Here is a 21,770-nt window from a genome sequence, read left to right as displayed (position 1 = left end):
TTAAACGACTGCAGTTTCCAGTGCAGCTTGCTTTGGCTATGACCATAAATACACTCCAGGGGCAGTCATTGAGTGTTTGCGGCATTAATCTTGAAAACCCATGATTCTCGCATGGCCAATTGTACAATATGTTGCCTGTTCCCGTGTCTGAAAACCATCAACTTTGTTTGTTTACGTGCCAGGTAATCAAATAAAAAATATCGTGCATCTTAAAGCTTTACAATGAAAAAGATCTTCATAGTGTTCATTGGAAACAGTGTTTTCTATGATAGTTATTTGCTACAAAGAAAGAGGAGTAACTTTTGCCACATTATCTTCACACCATCAACTTATCAAATTACTTGATTTGCAATGGAGGATAATTATGGCTCTGTGAGAGATTTGAAGACCTGCTGAACAGTACAGTCAATCAGGGTTATTTCTGGGTGGTGATATGCTGTAAACTATTTGAGCATTTCCTTACTCACAATCAAGATATTAATATTGCAGGTAATGAAAACACGTTTTTCCAGCAGTTTGTTACTAGCTTTTGGTAGCAGTAGAAAACTATAACTCATTTGATGTTGATAATGTAGTCATTTGCATTATTCTGATTTTTGCGTGCAGTACAGACTGAATTTCAGTTCGTTCCATTGCCATTTATTTTTGACAGAACGACGCCTGTCAGGTCAGCTAGTTATAAATATATTTGATAAGAGAAGGGAACATATTATATAAAACCTTGCACAAGAGATAAGAAGAAATACTAGGAACATAAAAATGGTGCATGGTAACTGTACAAAGGGCACTAGGATAGATTTACAATATGAGTGAATGCTTTAGTCTTTTTCAAAATCATTTCCACTACATTCAATACACTTCTCCATACATCGAAACCAGTCACTGAACCAACTCTGCCACTTTTCTTCGGTTACATTTTCACACTCTTGATCCCATACTGCCAGAAGCTGGTCGTTGGATGCAAAACGCCGCCCTTTCAGCTTCATCTTCACTTTTGGGAAGAGTGCGAAGTCACATGGGGCAAGATCAGGACTGTATGGAGGGTTATCAAGCAGTCAACCCTGATCTGGCAAGAAAATCCATTGTTACATTAGCACGATGTGCTGGAGCATTGTCGTGATGCAAGAGCCAAGTGCTGAGCCGTGACCTTGGACGGAGCTGGATGACCTGAGGCAGACAAGTCTCACTGTACCACTTCGCAGTAACTGTCATTTGTGTTTCTAGCACAACCTGAGTCAGGATGCCCCGTTTAGTGAAGAATACTGCAGTCATCCTTTTCTTCACTGACCTTGACTTTCGCACAGTCACAGGAGTACCCTCATTTTCAACCAGCCACACCTTGTTCTGGGATTTTGTTGGAACACTGTAATAATAAAGCCAAGTTTTGTCACCTGTAACGATGCTATTGACTTTACGCGAAGTCCCATTTTCAAGCTGTTTTAGCATTTATCGGCATCATTTCACTCGACGTGCCCTTTGTTCCTCTGAAAGTGAATGGGGCACCCGAAGGGAACAAACCTTTCTCCCATGGAGATGGTTGTGTAGAATTGAATGAATAGCTGGTGCAGGGATGTGGAGGGTCTATTCTACCTGCCGAAATGTCAACCGCCTCTCTTAATGCAACATTTTCCTCACAGCTTCAATGTTTTCCTCAGTCACTGATTCAGACAGTCGCCCAGAACGAGGATCGTCTTCAACCCCAAAAATTCCCCTCTGGAACTCTTTGTACCAGTGGAAAAATGTTGTCCGATGTGGACAGTCTTTCCCCAGCACAAGAGTCATTTCCTCCAAGCACTGGTCAACAGTTAATCCATGAGCAAAATTGTAGCGTATAATTGTGCGATATTCACCTTTAGACCACACTGACGTCTTAACTTGTTTTCAATCCCACTGCTTGGCAACAAATGATGAATGGTACCATATTCGTTGTGCAAATATTGTAAATAGGACTGATATTATTGATAAACTAAAAAATATTGCCAAAGAAATTGCTCCTATGAAAAGGAGAAAGAAACATGCCTGGTGGAATGAAGAATGTGATATGGCAATACAGAAAAGACACAAAGCATGGCTAAATGACCAACAAAAGAAAACGGCATAATCTCGAGATGAATTAACTATTGCTAGAAGACGAACGGCCAAAGAACTTAGAAGAATCAAAAGATATCATCAAAAAGAAAAGGACAACTAGCACACAATAATCAGGAGAATGCCAAAATTCTACCCGATCACTTCAAAGAATTACTAAATGCTTAAGACCCAAGAGAATACCTAGAATTTTCACCTGATCCAAAAAATAAAACATGCTTAGACAAGGTTATTCCACCAGACTTACATGAGGTACTTCAAGCGATTAATTGTTTCAAGAATTATAAAGCTGCAGGAGAAAATCAAGTGGTTGCAGAGCTGTGGAAGAACGCAAATAACCAAACACTTCAAAGCCAACACAAACACATCACAGACATATGGAACTCTGAAAAACTGCCTGCAGAATGGAATACAGCTATAATTCATAAAATACACAAAAAGGGAGATAGACTGAATCCAAATAATTACCGAGGATCTCTCTGCTTGATATCACATATAAGATCCTGTCTAGAATTATCCTCATGAGAATTCAAGAACAGCTCAACCAAGAACTTCAAGAGTATCAGGGGGGATTTCAACCTGGAAGAAAGTTGTCCTGACCAAATCATTAGTCTTAAGGGGGATTATGAACCATCAAAGAATGAGAAACAAAAAGCTAATTTACATTCAAAAATAAAGGGTAGGATTCTACACCTGTTCAATACAACTTAAAATGTGATATAAATTAAAATGTCACATTTTAATTTATAATGCATTTTAAGTTGTACTGAACAGGTGGAAAATCATACCCTTTATTTTTTAATGTAAATCTTTTTTCAATATGGACCAGTTATGAAGTTTTTGACGTTTAAAAATAAAGCTAATTATCACTTTTGTTGACTTCAAGAAAGCATATGACAGTATTCATCGTGAGTCATTACTTAAAATCCTTAAAGAATTTGAGTTACACCAGAAACGCATTAATCTCGTTGGTGTTACCCTCAGGAACACTAGGGCAAAAATTAAATTCCAAGGAGAGTTGTCTGTATCATTTGAAATCTGGACTGGACTTCGACAGGGGGATGGTCTCTCACCAATACTGTTTAACTGTGCATTGGAGAAAGTCGTGCAAGAATGGTCTAAGAAATGTCAGGCAAAAATACCAAACTCAATTGTCTAGGATTTGCAGATGACCTTGCGATACTTGCAAGAAGTGTGGAAGAGGCTAAACTCCAAATTGAAGAATTGGAACGAATAGCAGCAAAAAATGGATTACAAATCTCCTTTGAAAAGACGGAAATTATGCCATCCGTCAAAGTGGAAACATCACCTATCACACTGACTAATAACAAACAAATTAAGGTTGTTAATAAATTTAAATATCTTGGAGAGATTATAACTTGGAACTTAAAAGAGAAAAGATCAGTTGAAAATAGAATTACCAAATAAAAATAAGCACAACACATTACTTGGCCAACCTACAAGAAGAAATCTCTCTCGATAAATGCAAAATTTAAACACTACAACTCCGTTATTAAGCCTGAAGCAACCTATGCTAGTGAAACCTTATTCAATTTAAATACGAAATCAACTACAAATAAATTACAGAAAATAGATAGACGAATCATTAGAACAATTCTAAACAAAAAACACCAAGTAGATGGACAATGGCGATTACTACCTAATGAAGTTGTATACCAGAAGACTGAGTCTATAACAGATACAATGCGGAAAAGAAGAGTTGCTTTTTTCTGTCACATATCACGACTACCAGAAACTAGGATACTCATACATTTATTCAACTACTTTTGGAATAGTAAAACTAAAAATCACTGGTTCAAAGAAGTCCAAGAAGATTTAAATGAATTAGGCTTGACAATTCAACAAATTGAAAAAAGAGGATCCTGAGAAATAATGACGTGAGACTTAAACTGAAGACCTATACACACAAACAGTACAACATAACTGACGAAGAACGGGCAGCCAGGTCAGAGAGAATGAAATATTTCTGGGAACAAAAGAAGAAACATCAACCAAATTTGTAGCCAATATTCATAAGACTTGACTGTATATAGATTGATTTCAGTGCTCCAATGTGGGCGTAAAATAAATTTTTAAAAAAATAGGACTGATATTGAAGAAAGTGTGTGGCTGTGTCCCGAGTGCATACAAACTGATAGTGAGGCAGAACAACAAGAAAGAGAGATTAACAAAACTATACTTAAGATTTTAGGAGTGCTACAAGAAGACTTATGTGCTCTAAAACTTGAAAATGAAAGCTTAAAGGACAGAATAAAGAAACTGGAAAATAAAGAAGACATTGGAGAAGAAAGATCACCGTGGAAGGAAGTGACGCATACCATTTTAAGCCTAATGTTAAACATATGTGAGAAACTACGTGCAATTTAAAACCGGGAAAAAACTCTTTGCAGTGCCAAAATAGATTTCAGTCATTGCAACAAGTTCCAGAAGAAGACACAACAAGTTTTCCAAATAATTTTAAATCCAGTGGAGGTAACCTACAGAAGAAGAAAAGCAACCGAAAGTCAAGATCACCAAAAATTCATCTCTACGCAGACAGTCAAGATCGAGGTATGGCAGAAGGCATCAAGGATGAGCTGCAGAATCCAGAAACTAAGGTTTTAGGACTAACAAAACCAGGTGAAAAAATTGAAGACATCCCTTCAAGTTGTGATCCTGTGTTAGAGAAGGACAATTATGTGGTGATTGTGAGTGGTACATATAACATTGCTGCAAATGAAGGTGAGGAACTAATTACGACCCTCAGAGGTAAGATTTCCAAACTACCTGACTCAAAAGTAATTGTAGTTAATGTGCCACACAGGTATGACCTTTTAGAGGACTCGTGTGTGAACAAAGCTTTACATGATGTATATATAAAAATCAAGAGATTATGTAAGAGTTTTAGATATGTCTATGTAGTAGATACTTTAGGTCTTGGCAGGCAAATGTTCACTAGGAATGGGTTACATCTGAATGGTAATGGAAAAGCAACACTCTGTAGACAAATTGCTACAATTATCAACAGAGATCTGCAAACTAATCTGCACTTAAGAAAACCCATACCACTAAACTGGCACATACAGGGAAACATGCCAGAAAACCCACATCCTTAAATCAAGATCTATGTACAAGGATCTGGGTTCCAGGGAAGTTCTCAACTCGAGTCAAATCTTACCCATTTGCAACAGACAAGTTTTAGGGAGGAAGGGGGTCTGAGATTGCTCTTGGTAAACTGTCAGAGCATAGTAAATAAACAATTAAAATTTGGTACATTGATGGAATCTTATGAGACTGATGTGGTGATAGGAGTGGAATCGTGGTTGAGAGAAGGGGTGGGTAATAGAGAAGTATTTCCAGAAGGGTATCGTAGAGACCGAGGAGATAAAATGGGAGGGGGGGTGTTTATTCTGGTGAAGGAAACTTATTGTTCACATGAATGGTTTACCGATGAAAGGGATGAAATAATAGGGATAAAATTAGTTTGTGATAATATGAACGAGGTGGGAATTGTAGGAACATACAGGCCTGGAAGAGAGGAAAGAGACATGGAAATATTTGAGAAAATAATAGATTGAGTATAAAAACAATATTAATGGTATGGTAATAATTGGGGGAGATCTAAACTTGCCGAAGTTGAATGGAATGGAGCTGCAAATGAAGCCCATGACCAGAAACTGGCAAATAAGTTAATTTGGGAGGGAGGATTTACACAAGTAGTACAAGAACCGACTCGTCTCAATAACTTGCTAGATGTATTCTTGGTTAAACCATGGGAAATTGTTGATAAAACTGAGGTAATTGAAGGAATAGGTGACCATAAGGCTGTAATAATGGATGTAGGACTCTTATCAAAAATGGTAATAAGAGGGTCACACAAGACAAGAAATTAAACAGAAAAACTAAAGTTGATGAATTTGGGACTTACCTTAAATCACAATTCAGTTGTTGGATAAGTGAAGGGAGTAATGTGGATACACTTTGGGCTAAATTTAAAGGAATCATTTGGGAAGGAGAGAAGAGGTTTGTACCTGTTAAGAAGGGTAAAATGACCTCAGACCCTGTTTATTAAGCAAGGGAAATAAGAAAATTAAAAAACAAATGTAGAATAGTAAACAGGAAAATCAAAGAGGGTAAGGAGAATAGAGAAACTAGAAAACAGCTAATGAGGGAACTGAATAGAGTGAAAAAGGAGGCAAAAGAGAATTATATGAATGGCATACTTCAAAAGGGTAATGACCACAAAGGGAAATGGAAAAAGCTGTAGTCATACATTAGGAATCAAAAAGGAAAAGGAATCCAAATTCCTACAATGGGAGAAGGGGGTGAACACTATTCAACAGATACTAAGAAAGCAAATCTATTTAGTAGGGAATTCAGAGATTCAGTTGAAGATTGTCAGGAGTTGGAAACCATAAGAGAATATAGAGAGGGAGAGATACATAGGGAAACAAGAAGCTTCTCATTCACAAATGAAGATATTGTCAGAGAAATCCAACTGCTTCAGCAAGGAAAAGCAGCAGGAAGTGATCAAATTACTGGGGGGGGGGCATTAAAGACAATGGGGTGGTAGATAGTGCCTTATTTAAAATTTCTCTTTGACTATGTCATAAATAATAGTATAATACCAAAGGAATGAAAGAAATCTATAATATTACCAATTTATAAAGGAAAGGGTGATAAAAAGAAACCAGAGAACTACAGACCAATCAGCCTGACCAGTATAGTTTGTAAAATACTGGAGAGTTTAATAGCAAAGTACATCAGAGGGATATGTGATGATAAAAATTGGTTCAGGAGGAGCCAGTATGGATTTAGAAAGAAATTTTCTTGCGAGGCACAACTGGTGGGATTTCAGCAGGACATATCGGATCAGTTGGATTCAGGAGGCCAGTTAGATTGCATAGCCATAGATCTTTCCAAAACCTTTGATAGAGTGGAACATGGAATATTATTAAAGAAATTGGAGGGAATAAGATTGGACGTACGGGTTATACATTGGATAAGATTTCCAAAATCAAGGGTTCAGAAAGTCAAAGTAGGAAATAATATATCACAGGAAGAGAAAGTTTGGAAGGGAATTGCACAGGGTAGTATAATTGGTCCGTTACTTTTCTTAATATACGCAAATGATTTAGGGAAAAACATAACATCAAAAATAAGATTGTATGCAGATGACATTATTGTTTATAGGGAAATAAATAACACTGAGGATTGTTCAGAATTACAAAGGGACCCTGAGAGTATCCAACAATGGGTTGAAGAAAATAATATGAAGGTTAATGGAAGAAAATCAACTGTTACAACATTTACAAACAGGAGCTTTAAAACTGAATTTGAATATACTTTGGATGAGGTAGTTATCCCAAAAGATGGCAAGTGCAAATACTTAGGTGTGAGATTTGAAAGTAATCTGCACTGGAAGGTTTATGCTGATGACATTGTTGGGAAAGCATACAGATCGTTACATGTCATAATGAGGCTACTTAAAGGATGCAACTAAGAATTAAAAGAAAAAAGTTACTTCTGTGCATGTCCATTATTGGAATATGCAAACAGTGTTTGGGATCCTCACCAAGAATACCTAATAAAAGAAATAGACAATGTGCAGAAGAAAGCAGCAAGATTTGTAACAGGGGATATCAGGAGGAAAAGTAGTGTATCAGAAATATTAGAGGAACTTGGGTGGGAAACTTTAAGTAAGAGGAGAAGGGAGAAAACTAGACTTATAGGATTATATAGAGCCTATACAGGAGAAGAAGCAGGGGGAGAAATCCGTGAGAAGCTTCAGTTGGAAAATAATTATATGGATTGATTGATGTTTGTTGTTTAAAGGGGCTAACATTGAAGTCATCGGCCCCTAATGGTACGAAATGAGGCGAAATGAAATGACAACTTAAAATTCCAAAATCCTCCACTGACCAGAATTCAAAGCGTGAGGACGAAGAATGAATGGATCGAGATGAATTTTAAAGCGATCAGTGGATCCGACCCACAGTACCTCACATGCACAGAAGCTGGCACAAAACAATCATATTACCGACCAAGGGACTGCTTCTATAGTACGATTCTGAATCGATTGTGCATATAGTCAAAACGGGTCCAAAATCCAGGTCATCAGCCCCTCATAATGGTATTTATCTCTAGGAAAGTAGAAACATGCTATGTGTAATGTTGCGGTACTAATAATAAGTAGCGGAGACTCGCGGCATTCCACACATTATGGTACTATTCACAGGTAGTGTAATACGCACATGTAACACAGATCTATGGTGTTTTGCACATTGCGGCGCTATTTGCAGGCAACGCAAACCTATGGCGTTCCTCACATACAGGTGGAATAATCACTGTACTATCCCGTGGAATTCCTCACATAGTGGGAACTGAGCATAGGTAAGGCAGAACCATGGTGTCGCTCATATAGGGGTACGAATCACAGGTACTGCAGGACCCCCATCCTGATTCACACACTATCGCTACTAATCACAAACCTATTACGTACCTAACATAGTGGTACTACACGCAAGTAAATGCAACCCATGGTGTTCCCTGCGTGATGGTACTAATTACAAGTAGTTTCATGGCATGGTTCTAATTGGATCATCCCTTGGTTGCCCTTTTTAGTCACCTCTTACGACAGGCAGGGGATACCATGGGTGAAATCTTTGTCTGCTTCCCCCACCCACAGGGGGGGGTGTGTGTGTTTGGTCTGCGAGAGGTATTTTATTTCCCTCAAGTCCGCCGGCAAGCCGGTTAGGACCCCCATATTGCCACCTGGGAGTATCACCTCTCCCCCTGCTACGCCTGCGTAGCAGGTTCGTGGAAAAATTATATCGGCAGAACTGACCACAAGTATAAAATTAGAAGGAATTTTAGCAGAAGCGATTGGGGTAAACTTTCATTCATTGGGAAGGGCGTGAAGGAGTGGAACAGTTCACCAGGGGTAGTGTTTGATCCTTTTCCAAAATCTGTACAGATATTCAAGAAGAGAATAAACAGAAACAGAGAAAATAAATGAAATGTTAGAGGGCATTCGACCACTGCAGGTCATTGTAAATAAAAAATGTGCGTGAATAAATTAATTCCATCTCCTGGTCTATGGAGTTTGGACAGCCGAAGTAGGGGACTGCCTGTAGGGGTGAAGTACAGTGGGGACTTCAAGGGACCTGGGACCGCTATGGTAGCTGAGAAGGCCCTTCAGGAACTCTGAAAAGGGGTGCCAAAAGGGGCTCTGGTTAAGACGCAGCAGGTCGTTATGCTACTTAGGTTCCAAAAAATCAGTAAAAAAATAAATAAGAAAATAAATGCAATGTAAATTTTAATCTTATACGTTGTATAGTATTATTTGAAGTAATTCCACATACTGTATATGAGTTGACTATGTTTGTAAGTACAGGAGATATAAGTAGAATTGTGTAAACAATATAAATTTATTAAGGATGAGCTGTGTATTTAATAGAAAAATTTGTTAGTGTAAATTGTATAATATTGTATTCTAGGAAAATTTTCTTCTTCTCTTGTTAATTTAAAATTTAGTGCTTGACAATAATGTATTTTAGTGTACCATTTGCCACCGAGGCAGACACCTCATTTGCAAATAAAGAGATTTTGATTTGAAGGGGATTCTCTTCCTCAACTTCCTCCTCTTCTTCTTCTTCTCATCTCCTGCCTGAATTTCCTTGCAGATCTGATCGATGGTCTGCTCCTTGCAAGTGATTATCATATCATCAATGGCAGTGAAGTCGTTGAAACTACTGGTAATCTCCATCTTCTCCTGTATAGTTTTCCAGCACCCACGCTCTTCATCACCAACTTCCATAACAATGTTGTTGGTACCACCAACGAAGCCTGCTTTCTTGAAGGAATTTGCTATTATTACAGGCTCCAGTGAATCCCATGATGAGGCAATAAAAAGCATTGTGTCCAAAAGAGATGGTTTGTAGATGGGTTTGCCTGCTTCCATGCGTAGCAGCATACGACGCACAACTGATTTTCGGTACCTCTGCTTCAATACCTTAATGATTCCTTGGGCCATGGGCTGTAGTACTGATGTAGTATTCGGTGGAAAAAATTCTACTTGGAATGAGTAGGGCAGTGGTCCATAAACACCACAATCTTCCTGTTCTGGTTCCCCGTTTTCGCATCTAATGCCTGCCTGCATATACTCTTCAAACAGGGAAGTTGTCATCCAAGCTGACTTGTTGCTGGTGTACTTGCACGGTAAAGCCCTGATATTTTTGAAACAACGTGGCTTTCTAGACTTCCCTATCATCAGTTGAGGTAGTTTTTCAGTTCTTTCCATATTGACACCAACCAATACTGTAACTCGCACTTACCCTGTGGCAAGATGCTCCCTTCAAAACTAGAGACTTATCCAGGATAAGCTGGTAAAAAAGTGTGAATTCATCAAGATTAAAAACGTTGCAAGTTTTGCTTATTTTAGCAGGCAGAACTATTTCCTTCCACGCTTCCCTTTCCTCCGCACTTACACTTTCTGCTTCGCCACAAAATGTTTGTAAACGATGCCGGTTCGATTTTTAAAGCAGCCCAGCTACCCGTTCGATGCGGAAAAAGGTACCTTTAATTTGCACGCAATTTCTTCGGCTTTCTCCTTCACAATAGTTCCACTGAAAGGTACGTTTAAACTTCGCTGCTGTTTAAACCATATTAGCAAAACTTGTTCTACTTCATCGTACTTTCCAGATTTAACTTTCTTGCAATTTGCTGAAATATTCCCTGCAGAAGCAAAGATCTATTCTTTCTTCGCTATAATGCTGTTCAAAGTAGATGGCGGCATCCCCAGCTCCTTTGCCAAAGCAACACGGAAAAGTGTAGACGACTGCATTTTCCTTATAATCTCCACTTTGTCTTTTATTGTTAGTGCCTTTCGCTTGATCTCTTTCCTCTGCGTTCTACTCATTTTCACTTAAAACGTTCGTACGTTGATATTACAAGTACACAAGAACCTCGTTTATCCGGATTAAGTGGGACCGGAACTGATCTGGATTATCGAAAATCTGGATAATCAAAGAACTAAAAAAACAAATATAGTACATATTATATAATCCAATAACATAACTTGTACAGTATTACCTTTTTTCAATTGTACAAAAAAATATAAGAACACTTTTCTTTCATTTACGACTCAGTTTTATGCACTAAAATACTGTACGAGTTATTCTGTTTTATATTTGTATAGCATTTGCGCGCAGCACAATCACGAAGACGTTTCTACTAACAGTTCTGCCAGTGTAGTTTCAGTCAAGGATTCTAAATAGGCCATCAGTTTGTCCAGCTGTGTTGTTGCCTCTCCATGAGTCATTGTTTCTTCTGATGGTGCACCGGTTTCATTTTCGAATTCACCATCAGTGAATTAATAGTGCATTGCATTCAGAAGAGCGTAGGTTCGAATCCTACCTCGGCCGTCCTGGGAATGGTTTTCCATTCTCAATTCCAGGCGAACGCCGGGAGGGTACCTTTCACAGACCATGGCCGAATTACTTTCAGTTCCTGTCCTTAACTATCCTTGGCAGAAAAGACATTCAAGAAGAGTCGACGCCGTACAACAAATACTGTACAAGTAAAAATAAATATTTTTTTTGATCCGGATAAACTGGAGATCCGGATTAATGAGGGCCGGATAAACGAGGTTCTTGTGTACAAATAACTTCACTGACTCCTATTCACACTAATTACAATGCTACACAATCCGTAGCTTAGGCTTACAAGACACAAAGACAACACGTGTACTACAGTTCGTTAGCATGTGCTTTCTACCTTCCTCACACCCCCCCAAATACCTGCTTCAAGGCTAACGGCAGCAAATGGGAAATCTGGCAACTTATTCTTAGAAATTCGTAGAACCTAGGCCTTAATCACCCCTGCATTCCAACTGGTTGTCACGGCAACGGGCGTAGTTTCCGACTGTTTTGCAAGTACCGCATGGCCAAGCCAGTATTGAGTTTATTTTCCTGCTTCAATCCTCTTCATGCTATAGGTAATGAAGAAAAGAAACACAGGTTAGAAGTTGCAGAAATGAGTGCATGGAAAAGTATCTGGGGTGGGAGTGATAAAGGTGCAGTAGCAGCACTAGCAAATTTGAATGTAAACAGTTTCTTTCCCTGCGACAATTTTATTTCATGTCCCCTCATCCTTGTGCTACGTTCTAATAATGTGATATAATAATACAATAATACAATGTTTAGCTCGTATAAAGGTAAAAATAAAAATAACTTTCAATTGTATGCCAACACGTGGTTTTGCAATGCCTCTGCGTGCCTTCCACCAACACCCAGTTGGTTATCAACATTTGTTCAACTACGTAGACAATCAGACAATCAGGCCTATGTGGTATTTAGTTTATTTTGCAATTATTGTTGACCTTATTTCAGAATCATATTATCATGTTGTAGTCCATATACAGTACGGTATGTCAGTACGATAATTGGCATTGGTTGGAATGTACGACATTTAAGTGTTTATTATAATTTTATAAGTGGCATTGAATAGGTTTGGCATACATGTATTCCTAACAAACAGTAATGTTGTGGACAAATACATTTTACGGTTGTTAATTAATGTTTAGGCCACCTCAATTAATGACTTCACCTGGTCGTGGCACGCAACTTACTGCATTAAAGTTTTATTAAACCATCCATTGCGTGCTTTATGTTTCCCACGTAGAATCCTGTTCGATTCTATTCCACTAGATGGAATGGTGGAGTGGAAATTTCGACTGATGGGTTCGATTCGATTCCACAAGGTGAAAGTGAGCATCTGGTGTCCGTGTTGTCATAGTGTGACGTCGTACGGCCATGGCAAGCCCGGACAGGTTTCGTGACACTAGAGACACACCGCAAGCATGCAAACGGTCTAACACAGGGTGCAACTTGTGCGGAGACTGGAGGGTTCTGACCATGGGCTGCTTTGAGCGGTTGTTTTCTATCTCAAGGGGCTCTAAAATCTTAACTGTTTAACTGGGAAATATATTTACAACAGAACACTTTAAACAGGAAAAATATACATATATCTTAATGCAATTGATCAAGGGAAGAAGAATATCACACTTAGTAAGCGAGAAAACTTATTATGAAGGAACTTCTTTACCAAGTTTCATTGTATTTTCAGAAATTTTGCATGCATTTTTTTATTTTTCAATTTTTTTTGCTGTCTAAGGCCATGATTTACCAAAGCCCATGAAGGGTTAACATCTATTATATCCTTGACTGATATCGAACGGAGTGGCTGCTAAGGCTCTGGAGTCAAGCTCTGAATTCGGGAGACATGGAGTTCGAATTGGCTGCCCTGAAAATTGTTTTCTGTGGGTTTCCCATTTTCACTTCCAGACTAAGCCCGGGAAAGTTCCTATTCATAGGCCACAGCTGATTCCTTCCACTTCCTTACCCAATTTCATTCACAAATGTTCATTTCATCTTCATTAGCTCCTTAACTGAGGGTAACATCAGAAAGGCCAAAAGGCCGTAGAATCATGCATATAAATTCATCTCACCTCATCTCCAACCCTGAATCAAGAAATTGGACAAAGTTATAGACATACATACATACGAGGGCTGTAACTACAATAGTGGCAATGTAGTCCAGACACTCGCAGGAGATCGGGCATGTGCAAATAGGATTTGGGAGCGGTCAGGTGGCGCTGTTGTCGATGTGTAGTGTGCATGTGATGGGCATCTAGTTTGAAGTGTTGTTGCTGTGTGGTGTTGAAGTGAAGTGTTGATTTCACCGCTCTAAGAAAAGTTTTCAAAAGGTGATCAGCTTCGTGGATTAGAATCGAGGTTACCCATGGCAAAAATGCATCAGAATGTTATCGAGGATTATATGAAGCCTGTGGCGAGAATGCATTACCGCACAGGACGGTTGCATGATGTGTCCAGGCATTTTGTGCAGTTTAGAATGAGACTGTGGATTTGAACCACACCCATTGGCCATCCATTCCTCGAGATAAGATTGACATTGTGAGGGGCCTTGTTTCCGTCGACCATTGATGGACTGTCCAGGAATTATCCGAAAACGTTGGTCTCGGTCATCAAACATTGTGGCACATATTGATGAAATCTCTTCACATGAGGAAAATTGCATCCAGTTGGGTTCCACATCAACTCACAAATGTACAGATTTGGCACCCTTATGCAATGTCTGGCATCCACCTGAACAGATACCGCAACGAAGGAGACTCATCTCTGCAGCGTACTGTCGCCACTGATGAGACGTGCGTACCTATGAGTCTGAATTAAAGCACCAATCGAATGTATGACGTCACCCAGGTTCGCCACGTCCACAGACATTTAGACAGGAACCCAGCCGGGTGAAGCTTATGCTGATCGTGGCATACGACTACAAGGGTGTTATTCTTACACATGCTGTGCCTGAGGGACAAACCATCAACAGTGACTACTATTGCCGATTTCTCGAGTGACATCTGCGTCTGACTATGCAGCGCAAATGTCCATGTTTATCACCCTATCATGTTGCACGACAATGCATGCTGTCATGCCACAAACAGTGTCAAGCTCTTATTGCAATTGTAGCATTGGGAGGTCTTGGAACACCCTTCGTACTCACCAGACATGAGTCCTTGTGACTTCGACCTGTTCCCGAAGTTGAAGGAACCCCTCCAAGGCCACAAATTTCCTGACATGGCATCTGTTTTCCAAGAACTTAGCAGGAGCACAAGTTCTCATTCAATTATACTGATTTGCGTCGTATATTTTTTATATACGTACTTAACTTCCCGCAACCGAGACAAATATTGGACCTTCAAGACATTCTCCACTCTACTTTGGCGTTCGAGACCGCAGCGCATGACCTTGAATGTGCCGCGCTGATCACCGGGAACTGGCGGTTTGCTTCTACAAATCTATTCGTCTGCGACTTCAAGTTTATTTATAATCTTCATATATTATTTGATAGTGTTGTGACTTGGTGCCTGACAGAGTGTGAAACTGACCCATTTCTCCAATATTCATAAACATTGTGTGATTTCGCCTACTTGTTTTTACGGCTGACGATGACCTGGACTAGGGTCGAAACCGGTCCCATTTAAATAAGAATGTAATTACCACATTTCTTTCTTTTATGTATTGAATTGGTTGAACTTCAATTATTTAATTTTTAATGTTAATAATTTCAATACGGAACAATGAAATTTTTATCTTTAAATCTCTGCGCACTAAGGCGCTCCGTCGCTGTCATCAACAGAGAATGCCTTGCCAGTGGTCCCCAATGGCTTCCCAACATTTGGCAAAAGGTATCAGACCTTGCGTGTGACTACAATGAATGAATGTAATGCAACTGTACTTGCTGGCTCATTAAATATTGCATTCTATCAATATTGTTACTACTTTATTTACAGCCCTCGTACATATCCTTGACTTTGATATTCATAGTTCTAATATTCAGTTGATATCGATAACTTCTTCCTGAAATAGTCATAATGCATTGGATCATCACTTACTTGTTATCCTGATTAGAATCCAACCTTTGGAATAATTCAAAGGCTTCTCTTTCATCAGCATTTTTCTCTATCTCTTGCTGTTTTTCCTTTTCCTCTTCTTCTACCTTCCTATACTTCTCTAATGCATTGTTTTCCAACAATTCAGCAGCTAACTTCAGGGATTCCTTTTCTTGTTTAATCTTTTCAGCCTCTTCTTTATCTTTTTCAAGCTGGTTGAGCCTTTCCTGAAAAGTAATACATAATAACAGCAGATGGGGTTACTGTCAGGTTCAAATTTACATTATTTAAAATAATCAGATAGAAGACTTCAATACCATAATCTCTGTATAATCAGTGCTGAGGAACTGATTTTAGTAATATGAAATTTACAAGACATTCTTTACATACAGATGCATCTGGTAACATAAACACACATCAGAAAAGTTTTTCAACACTTTGAACCAAAGAGTTTCCAACTTTTTCTACAGAAAACAGATAGACATACAGAGGCACCACATCGATGTTATTTATTGCCCAATGAAACAATAAACGAGAGCCTCTACAACAATACAGCTTTGCTTTCTCAATTTGATTACTGAATACAGCCCACATCAGTACATTTATTACTGGGCAACTCATCCCTTAGCAATGATGCACGCCTGAATTTGCCTCGGCATACTGTCCACTAGTTCATCAAGGTAATGTGGGTGCAAATTGTCCCACTCCTCAATGGTGATTTAGCATAGATCTCGCAGAGTGCTTGGTGTGTCATGAGGTCCACAACAAGTGTTCTTTAATTTATCCCCGGCATATTTGATAGGGTTCATGTCCAGGAAACATGGCAGTCACTCCAGTTGAGCAATATCATGATAAAGTCATTAACAAGAGCCACACAATGGATATACACATAATCGACCATTAAGACAAACTCTCCTCCATAATTCTGGTGATACAGTGTCCCTATGGAGGATATCGTCTCTGTATTGTGCAGCCATGACATTGCCCTTCATGACTAGGAATGGTGAACAGTGACCCAACATAATGCCACAGTAAAACATCAGGGAATCAGCATCGTGCTGCAGATGCTGTACAATGTGTCTGAGACGTGAAGCTTGACCAGACTGACTCCAAGCACACTGCCAGCGATCATCAGCAATAAGGCTTATGCCACGCTCATCGGTGAAAAATACTTTATACTAATTCAGAAGGGACCATTCAGCAAAATGCTAGACCCACCTGTTTTGCACCCCATGTCTATGTTTGAGAGCTGGGCCTCACCATGGGCGCCGAGAGTGAAGTTGTGCCTCGGGAAACCCATTTTTTCAGTTTGAGTTGAAACACAGCAACCTATGGATGCCCAAAGATCATTATTCAGGATGGTAGCATTTCCTCTGAGATGAAATTCAAAGATAATTGCCAATGACTGAAGTCTTAGACCTTGGACTACCTGTGCGACGAAAGTCATCTCCCTGTACCAGCCCACACGTCAAGCAACTGCCATTGTTCACCATCCTTCTCAACATAATGTGGTTATGTGTACATATTCATATGTCACATTGCACGTCATGCCATCCTGGACGCTCCCTACACTGCTTAGAACACACCTCTAATGCTACCACACTAGTGCTACAACTTCAACTGAAGCATGGTGTTCTGTCTGTTGGTTGTGGTACAAGCAATTGTATGTATACAACATGCTAAGGGTAGTCTATCCGGTTTGCATAGGACAGGCCAAGATAGTCTAACTATAACCAAACCAGCTCCCTCTATGGAACAATGGTAGAGTGTCTGCCCCCAGATCCCAAGACCAAACCTGGCAGAAGTAATCAGATTCTGACATTCCACAACATACAATATCAGCTAGAAGATCTCCAGTGACATATATGGTGTTTACACAACAAATATAAGTAAAACTTGGCCCCTCGTCACCTAACAGAGATCTGTTTCTCTGCCAATTGGCAGAGTAAAACAGAATGTCAAAAATGATATGCAAGGCAGCCTAAATGGTGTCAAATCAATATGTCTGTACACAGTATAATATGCCATATGATCACACAATTTGCTTTACATTGCAGCAACACAGAAACCTTATGGCAACGATTGGATAGGAAAAGCCTAGAAGTGGGAAGGAAGCGTCCATGGCCTTAATTAAGGTAGCACCCGAGCATTTGCCTACAACACGATCATTGTAATTTTATAACCAAACTAGATTTCATGCCAGTTTTGAATTTCTATCTCTTTCCCGCTTTTCCCAAACTGAACTGTCACTTTGTTTCCTCTAATATGCATTTCTATTCACGTTCCTGATGTTAAAACTATGAATCAACTGACAATACAATGGGAATTCATTATAAAGAAGCACTTTAATTTAAAAATGGATTTTTAACTGAATACCAGAAATGAGAGGGAATTCAACATGAAAGCAAACTATTTTTATCCCGTCCCATTTGATGCAATAATTGTGTAGTAATTTGGCCTGTGCATACAGGTTTCTACAATGACATCATTAGCTCATTAGCAGTTAATGTTAATGTGTTCATTCTACTTCTGTTACGTGGCGACTCATGATTTTTGTTTTAAGAGGAGGTACAACATAACCATACTCACTCCTGTTGCATTAGTAGGAGGGAAATTTGCAGCTGGCAGTTTTTTATAATTTACCATGACTTCTAGACAGAAATCAATTCAAGCCCACTGCAATTGGAAATGGTAAATAAAAAATGACTTCCCAGAATTGAAGCAGCAAAAAGTCTAATGTAGAATGGTGTAAGTGCAGTTTATGTGTTAATATGCCTACCAAATGAATGTGGTGATCTTCGTCAGCACTTGCATCTCTTCCAACACCTGCCATAACCTTAACCTGTCTACACTCTCGCAAGCTTCCTTGTAGATGTACAGCTGGTGAATGTTGACGTTATACTCAATACTTTTCAAGGATAAGCTGTAGGGTTAGTATGGGGTCTGCTGTTGATCTGTTGCACCAGAACCTACACTAATAGTCTCCCAGTTGCCTCTCTGCAAAGAGCTCGAGTCTCCTAGCCAGCACCATTGAAAAGATCTTGTAGTAGTGAGATTCCTCAGTAACTGCTGCACACTGTCTTGTCACCCTTTTGTAGATGGGACAGATAAGGACTGAGCTCCAGTCCCTTGGCATCTCCTCCCTCTTCCATACAGAATGGATCTGGGCTGGCTTTCTATCTACAAGCTCTTCTACTGCATACATGAAGAGTTCTGCTGGTATGCCGTCCTATCCTAGTACTACGTTATTGTGCATAAAGTTGATCACCTCCTTCACCTCATTCCTCATCACTTTGGGGACTGACTCATGCTCATTGTCAGCAGATGGGTGACCTGCTGTCACCTGATCAGGCACCCTTGCTTCTGCCTCCTCAGTGTTCAGGAGCTCTTCGAAGTACTCGACCCATCATGACAGCATCTTCTCCTCCTCTCCAACCAAAAGATCCCCTTGTCCTAGCAATATACTGTTCTGGGCTCAAACCCATTCTTTATTTCCCTTGTTCTTTGGAACATGGCTCGAAGCTCCTCCTCATCATGCAGCTCTTTGATGGCCTTGACCTGCTCCTTCTCTCACTGTCTTTTATTCCTTCGGAGCACCCTCTTTGCTTCTACCCTCGCCATATGGTAGTCTTCTTCTCTTGAACTTGTCAGTCCTTGTAAGGTCTTGTCCCTACTTTGGTTCTCCTTTGAATGGCCTCTTCGCATTCTGAATCCAACCATTCGGATCTTATGCTTGGTTCTGCTGCTGCGTACGTGATGGCATCCTGGATTTTTTTTTTTTTTTGCTAGGGGCTTTACGTCGCACCGACTCAGATAGGTCTTATGGCGACGATGGGATGGGAAAGGCCTAGGAATTGGAAGGAAGCGGCCGTGGCCTTAATTAAGGTACAGCCCCAGTATTTGCCTGGTGTGAAAATGGGAAACCACGGAAAACCATCTTCAGGGCTGCCGATAGTGGGATTCGAACCTACTATCTCCCGGATGCAAGCTCACAGCCGCGCGCCTCTACGCGCACGGCCAACTCGCCCGGTCCTGGATTGTTACCCATATCTTCTACAGTAGTGCCTTCCTTTCTCTCCCTTTGATTTGCAAGTTTGGCCTGGACCATCTCACTGTACTCATCCTTGATGGTGGCATTATTCTTCAAGGCTCTGACATCGAACCTCCTCGCCTTCTGGATGAGAGCTTTCCTAAGGTTGGCTATGCGTTGTCAGTATTTCATGACCACCAAACAGTGATCCGAGTCGGTGTTCACACCTCTCCTAATATCCATAACATCCGATCCATGCCTCCGGACGATGACGCCGGGGTGGATTTGGTTCTGCGTCTCACTATCGGGGGACTTCCATGTTAACATATGGATCCTCCTCTGCAGAAAGTAAGCGTTGCTAATGCTCATCTGATGGTCGAATGCAAAGTCCACTAGTCTGAGGCCATTGTCATTGCTCTCTGTGTGTGCATTCTCCTCCCAATAGCTGGCCTGAACATCTCCTCCCTAAACAACCTTGGGACTGGGTCCGCGCTAGAACTTACGACGCTAACACTGCCCACCCGCACAATGTGGATCCGCCTAGTGAGAGTTGTCCATTTTCCTCTACGATATCTCATGGACTGGGTTAAGGAGACGGTCTGACCCCAGCTTCCGTGGCTGTATTAACCAAAAAATGACACGCATGTCAATACAAGGTAGATGTTAAGCCATATAGACTCTAACCAAACTCAAGTCTCCTACGGATTTAGTCCCTCTCTCTCTCTCAAGATGTTAATAGATATTTACAAACATTAGACCGAAGGAAAACAAGAATTATTCATCCACTTAATTTGAATGATGTACATAGGAACGTCAAAAGGGAAGGGAGTACACACTTGCTCTGCTGACTCGAAGACAAAACATTAGGCTGTGCTTCTTTGAAGAACAAGTTTGTTTAAATGCCATAGTAATGAATTGGTAAACATCAGGGTAAAATATTAAGACCACATGAATGCACTGCATTTTACTAAGCAAGGAGTACTTCAGATATGAAAATATTCTACACAATTTCTTCAAGTAAATTTTTGTACTAACCTGTTTTTCTTGTCGAATTTGCTTTCCTCTTTTACTAAGCTGAACCTTCAATTCAGAGCCCTGTTTTCTAAGTTCTGCCAGCTTCTGAGCTTCAACTCTAGCAGCTCTTCCCAGCTCATTACAGTTGTTAATACAAATAGCATGGCTTGCATACTCATCAGAGGTATCACAGCAATCTTTAAGGGAAAAAAAAAAGAGAAAGTATTGTAATCAAGCAATCAGCAAATTTATTACATCCAAAATGTCAGCTTAACAATTAGCAATATTTCAAACAAAAACAAAAAATAAGCTTGAACCATTTTTCAATATTCATCTAAAATGTTTTAATTTACTGTACATACAGTTACCAAATGCATCCAGAAGAATTTATATTCTACTAACTAGGTTACAGATAGTTATGAATCTTGCATATGCAAGAGCATATTTGGAGTAGTTTTATCTTGATAGAGCATTTTTTTGTGCTTTTCTCCTGTTAGGACAATTATTTTAAAAGTATTTTGCAACTGGACTGTATACATCAGCTTCTGCAGGACAATATTGGAAAATTTAGCCTGTACTAGCTAAAGTAACCGTGCTTCGCTACGGAATTCTCAGAAAGACTGTCTTTGTGGTTTTCCCAACTGAGGTCAACATAGCTCATTACAATGACGTCAGTGGAAATGTAGCGATTAAAAGCACTGTTATCATACAAAATACTCTACTTTCTTACTTTTAACGAACAGTACTACGCTGCCGATCCAAGTTCAAAGTTCCAGTGCTGGAATTACCATGCTGCAGAGAGCCACGAACGCTCCTCTGCCATCATTCCATTAAATGTGCACACTGCTCATTCTAATCAGTGCCTCAGAGTAGGGATTGAATAGCTAGAATGCTATGATGAACCAATGTGTTAGGTACCAGTAGTATCAGAAAATTTATGAACCAGAGGAATGGCATGCTAAAGAAGTGAGAGATTAACTCCCCAGCTACTTCCCACCAACATTCAGGCAGGCTGTTATACTCAGCATGCAGCAGTAATTCCATCTATCAGAGAGGGGCAACAGAAGACACAAAGCACACCACAACAAACAATGGTCAATGTAATGTTACTGTTGATCAATTTCATGAGCCTTCACATTTAGTTGTCTTCCGACTCTGTGATATTAG

General features: G+C 39.8%; 1 protein-coding gene across 1 annotated transcript in view; it reads right to left on the bottom strand.

Annotated features, from left to right (window-relative positions):
- GCS2beta (glucosidase 2 subunit beta) overlaps positions 1 to 21,770 on the bottom strand; it is a 92,815-nt gene that overhangs the window by 52,887 nt on the left and 18,158 nt on the right. The window contains exons 3-4 of the mRNA XM_067145120.2: positions 20,625 to 20,800; positions 15,563 to 15,786 (exon numbers count right to left, since the gene is read on the bottom strand). Coding sequence (XP_067001221.2) covers positions 15,563 to 15,786; positions 20,625 to 20,800 — 400 coding nt within the window. The remainder of the gene's footprint in view (positions 1 to 15,562; positions 15,787 to 20,624; positions 20,801 to 21,770) is intronic.

This window comes from Anabrus simplex, chromosome 4 (genome assembly GCF_040414725.1).
Source record: "Anabrus simplex isolate iqAnaSimp1 chromosome 4, ASM4041472v1, whole genome shotgun sequence".
NCBI classification, from domain to species: Eukaryota; Metazoa; Arthropoda; class Insecta; order Orthoptera; family Tettigoniidae; genus Anabrus; species Anabrus simplex.
The sequence above is the reverse complement of the archived record's forward strand: the minus strand, read 5'-3'. Positions and strand labels throughout refer to the sequence as shown.